The following is an 8,925-nucleotide window of genomic DNA, read 5'->3' on the forward strand; positions in this document are numbered from 1 at the left end:
ATCTTTTCCATTATTTTGACGCATGTAAATGGAAGCACATGAAATCAATACATTTCTATTACACTGGGTTGAAATTTACATAAAACCAGTACTAAGGTCGACAGAAGTGACAGAAGAGGATATTTCCTGATTTCTGTTTACTGAATCCTCTTGAAATACATCGGAAATATATAGATACAGTAAGTTTAATGATGTACTCATTGATAATATCTCTTACACGTCATTATGATGTTAAATGCTCTTTACAAGAAATGGACATTGTCTAAAACTGAATATTTATACCCTGTTACGATAGTTTATGATGCTTAATATGCATGTCGTCGTAGGTAACAGTACTAACACTGATTAGGGGGCCCTAATTACCTCACAGTACCCTGTAGTTTCATTTGTAGGGGTGCATTAATGTGAATGTTGTTTGATAACGAAACTTCAGTTTTGTGTGTTGGCTGGTGAGCTAAATGGATGAGAAATTAAGTGTTTTCGAATTCACAGGTGTTCTATCCATGTTGACTTTTTGGGACTGATAATTTTAATGCTTTTTAACCTTTAATCAGCATGAAACCCCAGGCTTTCATAATATCTATGACACAATAAATGAATGTTTTAAGGACGTGAATGTTCCTCCTCAAATGATATAATGAATGTAGAATCACGTTCCTCTGGCATGGAAGAAATGTGATCATGTTTGAATCCAAAATTTGTCCAGCATCAGTTTCCAGGTTTGCGAACACCATGATCACATTCGTAATATTCATGAAATACTGTTGAAAGTGGTATTAAGCCTCAATCACTCACCAAAATCATCCACTCAACCAATGAATTATTATCCAGTAGGTCCTGGGGATCTTTGTGTAAGATGTCACCAGTGCCAGATGAGGACCCAGATAAGCAAGATTTTGAGGACATTGAGGACATGGATACTCCAAACTTGGTGATACCAGCTGTCATAGAGAACAGTGAGGACGAGGATGAGGACACTGTCCCCCAGGGATACCAGCCTCTGTCTCAGGGACCAGAGGACATGAATGGAAACAACTTTGATGAAGATTCTGACGATGACTCCGGAATGTCAGAAGGAGAGGAAACTGGTGGTCAGAATGTTGCCATGGCTTCTGGAATAGTACCAAGTGGACTCTATCCAAACTTTCCTGATGGAGACCTTCCATCATATTTGCAGGTAACTCAATTTAGATTATCAGGAGTATATTTGTTTACGGACAGTGCATAATTTATGGCTGAGGGAGGGTGATGGTGATTTTAAGGGGGGGTCACCCATTTTGTTCTGGGGAGCTAAGGGAGTTCAGCAATTTTGTACACACATACTAGGGGGTGGAGAGCAATTTTGTACATAAGAATATGTTAAAATTATGCTCAGAAATTATTAGGGGTGGGTATTGCAGAGAATTTTCATATTGCGATATATTGCGATGCAAAAGCATATATTGCGATATGTATTGCAATATTTTGCAAGAAGTTGTTTTTTTAACAATAAACTACTTATAATGGAGTTAACGCTTTATTTATAAAGCAAAAACACAACAAAATCACTACACTTGATTAAGCTGTAATAAAACTTTTAATCATGACAAAATAAGAACATAATAATATTTGGCACAAATGGAACAAGGAAAAGAATAATTTAACATCAACAGAATGGTTACTATAGTTTGGCATGAAATGCATGTGGACCCGTTTTTTGTAAATATCTCTTCATCCAATGACCCAATCGATCTCAAACTGTGCAAGTGGATGTTTTGTCAGACAACCTAATCACATTGTAAATCACCGATTTTATGCATTTGTATTAAAGAATCTGTCTATGTAACTGTCAACAAAATAAACAACAGACCGCAGACTGCTTGCAGAGGGAGGGAGCCAATGACCTGTAACAGTGGCAGTGTTGGGTCATAAGGTAAATGCACGTGCAGTTCATGATAGTTACCTGTGCACTGCACAGTGATAGACCATTTGGATCATTCACATTGATTACTTCTAGCTGTCATCATGATAGCTTATTCAGTTGATGCTAAACGTTTAATTAGAAATGTGTTGAATTTTTTTTAAAAAGAGAGCAAACGTAGCAAACCGATTTATAAGGTGTCGGATTACATGAAACGTACAACTTTTGCTCTTGGCATGAAAAAGAACATCGTGCTAAAAATTTTGAAAAATAAACCAACAACCAATAAACAAAACCTTGTACAAAAGGTAGGCATCCAAAGTTAGATTCTTTTGACATCAGGGTCATCAGAGATGTCATTCGCCGGCTATTTGCTAGAAATGAACACCTCTTCATACCTTTCACGTGCATAGCTGACCTACATTGATGAACGTTGACCTTTATGACCCAACACTGCCGCTGTTACAGGTCATTGGCTTCCTCCCTCTGCAAGCAGTCTGCGTTCTGCTGTTTATTTTGTTGACAGTTACATAGACAGATTCTTTAATACAAATGCATAAAATCAGCGATTTACAATGTGATTAGGTTGTCTGACAAAACATCCACTTGCACAGTTTGAGATCGATTGGGTCATTGGATGAAGAGATATTTACAAAAAAACGGGTCCACATGCATTTCATGCCAGACTATAGTTTGAACTACTTTCTCTACTCTCAAAAAAGCCCTGAGATTTTAGACAGCAACTTGACCTGGTCAGGACATATCAGGCATCATTGGTCATTAATGAATAAATATTTAAAACAATCTGAATCAAAACATTGCAAAACACTTGAACAAAAATTAAGAACACAACTTCAAACCGAACTTAACAATCCAGTTAAATGTAAATCTTTGAAGGGCATGTAAAAGTGGAATGCATAAGAAAAGCAAGATTTATGTATGTCAACTTTATTCACAATACAGAAATTGACATCCATAAATCTTGCTTTTCTCGGTTTAATGTAATTTTAACCACGCTCATTCCCACCACCATTACCATAGTTGCCAGTTCCGAGGGTTACAAAGTTTCCGAATGCATGTCAAAATACCGGTTTTCGATCAGCATATCGCAATACGTATCGTATTCACGTCTGAACCGATTGGTTATATTGCGTAGCCCTAGAAATTATGGGAAGTGGAGGGGGGTCATTGATTTTGTACATGGCATGCAGGGGGGTCACTTATTTTGTACATAAAATTTAGGGGGTGTCATTCACATTGTACATGCTTCTCCATAAAAATCATCATCACCCCCCCTAGCCATAAATTATGAACGGTCCCTTATGGAATGAATCTGGATGATTCAGAGTGAGTTTAGCAGGGTGTGGAGTAATCCTACAGGTGACATCCTTACCTTGTTAGCTTGCTAACAAGGTTATCCTCTTTGGTCATGTGGTCCAACTTCGCTTCAGGAGGTCTGTGGGTCAAATCCCAGCACGGGACTCGGATATTTTGTGGACACTACATGAGCATTATTTGAAAAAAATCAAAACCATGCAGAATTGACAAGATATCAGTTTGAGAGGTCTTTTATGTTCCCTTTTACTTGTTGTACTGGATAGTATAAATGTGATAAAGTGTACACCCAAGAATTACATATGCAGATTAAGAGTTAAAATACTGAATAAGTTATTTTATGAGAAGAATGACCTGTTTATTAGGACATAAAACTCACACCAAAAAGTGTAAACAAGTCTTTGCTTATGATGAAGGTCAACACTGCTTTTTCAGGTACCTGATCTTCCACGACCAGACAAGAGAGAGATGTTGTGGAACCAGCCACGACACACCAGTGCTGATGGAATGGATTCAGGCTAGTTGTGTTTATTTAATTTCAGTGTAGTGTCCCTTAGGCATGCAGGATTGACTGAACATTGATTTCAGTCTGAAGTTTGTCAGAATGATGTATTTCTTGACCAAGATATTTTATCAGGTGAAGTGACAGTTGACACCATGACGTTGACACGGAGTTATGACGTCATAGTGTCGACATCATAGTGTCAACTGTCACTTCACCTGATGAAGGGATCTGTAATGATCCTGAAACATTGTGTATGAAAGAATAAAGAAGCTTAAATCCATAAAATATCTTGGACATGTATAACAACTTCTAAATGCCTCTAAAAGACATCAATGTATTTCTTTTCCAGAACCATACCACTGGATATATGTTTAACACTAGGGCTGCACCGATTCAATTCGATTCATCGAAAATTGAATCTGACTCCTTAGTTTCAATTTTCGATAACCATTATCAATATTTCGATTCAACATTTGTTTAAAAAAGGTTACATCATTTTCATTCCTGATTTCCTAGTCAAATCTTGGAAAAGGTGTTCAGTGGGATATGTTTTGTTTAAGAAACTCTGGGAGTTAAATGAAATGTGATGTTTTTACTTGTATGAAGAATTGAATCGAAAATGATTATTTGCAATATCGATAATTGAAGCGAATTGAGGTCTGGGTGAATCGTTGCACCCCTATTTAACACATCATACTCATGTGGGATATCTGACTCAGGTCTTAGTTGTGACAAGTAACCACAAAGGTACTCCACTTTCTTCTTCTTGATTTTTGGTGCGGTGGGGTAGCCTAATGGTTAAAGCGTTGACTCGTCACGCCGAAGACCCGGGTTCGAATCCCCACATGGGCACAATGTGTGAAGCCCATTTCTGCTGTCCCCTGCCGTGATGTTGCTGGAATATTGCTAAAAGCGGTGTAAAACCAAACTCAGTCAGTCAGTCTTCTTGATTTTGATAAGAACGTCACAAGTAAAGGAAACAATATTCTCGCCTACAATTTGATTCCTTCTGCAAAATTTCTTGAATGTGAACTGGGGATCAAGCACAGTCAAGGCCCAACTGTTCACAATGCAGTACATCCTTTAGGGATTCCAGTTTTGAATGGGTCCCCAGGATCATGTGCTAGTGCTAAGAGGCAACCCAATGAATCAGGACGTCAGGCTCTGTGATGTGCTCAATAGCATGTCATCGTACCCCAGTGGCAAGAAGTGTTGTCCAATCATTACTCCATTGGTCATTTATGGACACACTCCATTTAATTGTGCTGGTGATTAGGTGCCTGAAACTGAGGGTGTGGGTTTGAATCCCGGATGGAACTCATCGCAAATGAATACCATAATCTGCACTTCACTGAGAAAGTGTAATCCGAAATATAACATGTGTTACACACCCCATTAGGGCTGGGACGGGTACTCGAATCTGGGTTGGGTACAGCCGGAATCGAGTCCTATTTCTTGGAATCAAGTACCCAGGAAGGGAGGGAACTCTGTAATGACTCTCATTTACATCATTGGTGTTGTCGGATTAATGATATGAAGGTTATTATTATCGACTGTAATTTATCTGCGCATGAGCAGTGAGTAGTGAAAGTAACAGTAACAGCGGGTACGAAAAGTCCTGTGTTTTAACGATGAATGTAGGTAATGGTGTTACTCTTTAGATTGGTTTAACAGACGTAAATTAAACAGCCTAAGATCTGTTTTAATGTCTTATTGCCATCCTTTTGAGTTTTCTATAATAATCTCTGTCAACTCGTGATTGAATATTCAGAAAGTTGACAGAAGCGTTGTGTTCCTTACATTTCCGGGTACTCGATTCCGATTCGGGTAAGTACATGCGGGTACTCGATTCCACTTTTTCCTACCCGTCCCAGCCCTACACCCCATATAGCTTGATTAATGCTAAGTGTGGTATTAAACAACAAACAAATGAAAACAAACAGTGCATCTCACCTGCTTAAGAAATACAATTTATTGGGCTACAGTTTTTGTTCAAGCATGATACATGTATTTGTATCAGTGTCATGAATATGTTGGTCATTGTACTGTTCCTCTTGCAGGTCAAGCAGCTGCTGTTAAGAATGCAATGAAGGGATTTGAACTTCCTGGATGTAGCATACCTGACTGGGCCAAAAATGTATCCGAGGACAAATGGAAAGAGCAGCTCCTGTCTCGCCTGTCAACAGGTGGCCCACGAGACAACATCTTCTCAGCATCTCTTGCTTCCAGCAGTGAGATGTCATCACAGAGCTCTGAAAGCAGCCTCAGTGAAGCAGAGAAGGAAATTGGCTGAGAACAAGCCAAAGTCTTGTTAAATGAAGGGATAATGTGCGTGAATCTGAAAGAAACTGTTCATGGTAAAGTTTGTCCAAATCCTATTCAGCAAAAGGCCAGTCACTTTCAACTCATTCACTCACTCTGTAACCACTTTCTCGAAATAAGATGATGAATGTTAAATTTAGAATGGCAATATTGGGTATTTGAATATCCCACCACACATTTTATATTTTTTTTAGAGAAACAAATACATTAGCTGAGGCAGAAAATGAAAAAATATTGTAACGCCTCTGGCACCATCAAACAACCTGTAGTGGCGTACAAAGAATGGGTGTTTGTATTCTTGCAGTACATCTATGTGAGGTAGGGCAGAGCCCCTCAGACACTACCAGGGGAAGGCAGCAAAGTCAGTCTGACACTTGGCCAGGAGATGGGCTCCCTTTCAACAATATTTTACAAATATGATGTACATAACAACATTTATGTTGAAACGGTATTGATGTATTTGGAGACATTTGTCCTTTTCAATCATCAAGTCAGTTCTCATCTTTAACCTTCCATTGTTTTCAGTTTCTTTCTTATTGTTTCATATTTAACACCTCTGTAATGAAACTTTGTGAAGTGGCTTCATGGGAAGAAAAGAATTTGTCACAGAAGATCTACCTGTGGCTCTGAAACTTGCATGTAGTTCACCATTCACTTAAGTTTGGGGAAAGGCACTACCACAAAGGAACCATATTTTAGGTGTTTTTAATTTAAAGAGGACAAAGCTGTTCTTAAGTCTGTGATATTATGTTTAGAGGGCCATTTATGTCTGAATTGAGTATGTAGATTTGTGGATTGTCATACGGGAGGGATTCAGTGTGTACATTTGTAAATATTCTATCATTGTATTATGAAATAAAAACAATGCAAAACGTTCTTCTGATTTATGTCATTAATTACTGAATTATGATTTGTGTTGTTTGTTGGAGTCTTGCACTGAGTGAGTGAATAGTTCAAGTGTGATTCAGTAATTTTTCAACTATTAACCATTAAGCAAATAGTCCTTTCCATCCAAATGCTGACACGAATCCTCCATCCAGACATTGAGGTTCCCACCCCCTTTCTCTACCCCGAGAACAATTTACCCCTAACCCTTTGTATTCATGACTTATGTGTGCACATGTACACAGGCAGTAGTGGTGGTACGATTAATTGAAATAATCGAAGATTGGTCGCAGTGACTAAACGACCAAGGAATCTATCATGTTTTCTCATAATCGAACACAACCAATTCTGTTGGAACACTTGTTTGCGTTAACAATATTTTTCATAAGGTTGGTTTTGTCTGTTACATTTTATGAGCACTACAAGGTTGGTCCACATCATGATTGAATTTATCTTAAAGACTCCAAGAAATTAATGTTCCTAATATACTAGTCATCCTTTAAAGATGTGAAATTTGCAAATGCATTTTGTGCAATTTGCAATACCCCAAAGAACTACATGCTTTTATCTTTATTCTTTTTGTGCATGAACAAACATAATCAGTAAAATTTCATAAATGATGCTAACCGATTATTTTCGATGATTGATCGGTTGTAATGAACCAATCATCAATTATGAGATTTTAACCAATTCCCCGCACTAGCAGGCAGGCAGGCAGGCACGCACGCACGCACACACACACACGTTTTTCTCCCAAATCCTGGATCCCAGTTGCGTAGATCGATGTTCATGCTGTTGATCACTGGATTGTCTGGTTCAGATTAGTTTATTCACAGACCACAGCCATATAGCTGTAATATTGCTGAGTGTGGTGTAAAACTAAACTCACTCAGACAATGACCAAGGGCCACTCTTTTCTCCAGACACAGAAAAAAGTCAACCTTTCATCCTGACCAAGACATTATCCAAGAGAATTGAACTGATAAAGAGTCATTTGCCGTCCAGAAATCACCCCTTAGCCCATTTTCCCACCAGACACTGTCCCAGAAAAACATCCTCCCTCCAGACATTTACCTTGATTCCATCTTCCTATTGCCTCAAGACATTGACCCGAGTTCATCATCCTGAAGACATCGAACAATAGTCCATGTTTCATCAAAATATAGACCAAGAATCCATCTCCCCTTCAGGCATTGATAGATCAATCTTCCGAGATGCCTGGTGGAACCGTGGAGTTCTTCCATGTATCCAGCATAACAAAAAGCTCCTGAGAATAACAAGCCGTATCATGTGGAAACAATAGCGAAATATACTACGTTATGGCAATGGTAGTCTGTGGAGAACTGCTCCACGCATACAACAGTTACCTGAACTTGCTTGAGGATATTGATTGTATGACATCCTACTCATATTCACGTGTAGGTCAGTCAGTAGCAGTCATCTATGCAGAGTCAACTGCAAAAGAAATGGTTGGTCCGAGACATCAATACTGAGCATTACTGTGTTTACCGTTATAAAACTAACCTATTTCCAAAATTATATCTATCCCTAATAGTCAGTATCGAAATCTCTGCACTTCTACACAGCAGACGCAGGACAGGGGCGGATACAGCTTTTTGAGAAGGGGAGAGTGTGCGCATCTTCACCCCGTTTTTACAAGAGATTCAATGGTCATTTAATAAACTTTTAGGATAAAGGGGGGAGGCGCAGACAGGTGACACTATCCAGAACGGGAAAACAATTGGCTGCAGACAGATGACACTGTCCAGGACAGGAAAACAATTGGCTGCAGACAGGTGACACTGTCCAGGACAGGAAAACAATTGGCTGCAGACAGGTGACATTGTCCAGGACAGGAAAACAATTGGCTGCAGACAGGTGACACTGTCCAGGACAGGAAAACAATTGGCTGCAGACAGGCGACACTGTCCAGGAAAACATTTGGCTACAGACAGGTGACACTGTCCAGGACGGGAAA

General features: G+C 39.1%; 1 protein-coding gene across 2 annotated transcripts; it reads left to right on the forward strand.

Annotated features, from left to right (window-relative positions):
* Positions 1 to 71: 71 nt before the first annotated feature.
* Positions 72 to 6,938, forward strand: LOC124255317. 2 transcript variants are annotated; one of them, XM_046689203.1, is made up of 4 exons: positions 72 to 179; positions 832 to 1,177; positions 3,671 to 3,752; positions 5,801 to 6,938. In XM_046689203.1, the coding sequence occupies exons 2-4, from the start codon at positions 857 to 859 to the stop codon at positions 6,031 to 6,033; spliced, it is 636 nt and encodes a 211-aa protein (XP_046545159.1). In that variant the 5' UTR covers positions 72 to 179; positions 832 to 856; the 3' UTR covers positions 6,034 to 6,938. The 2 variants fall into 2 exon arrangements, with proteins under 2 accessions (XP_046545159.1, XP_046545160.1); XM_046689204.1 differs by having other exon boundaries at positions 81 to 179; positions 835 to 1,177.
* The last annotated feature ends 1,987 nt before the right edge of the window (positions 6,939 to 8,925 follow it).

This window comes from Haliotis rubra, unplaced genomic scaffold (assembly GCF_003918875.1).
Source record: "Haliotis rubra isolate DU_JTF1 unplaced genomic scaffold, ASM391887v1 Scf6, whole genome shotgun sequence".
Classification (NCBI taxonomy): Eukaryota; Metazoa; Mollusca; class Gastropoda; order Lepetellida; family Haliotidae; genus Haliotis; species Haliotis rubra.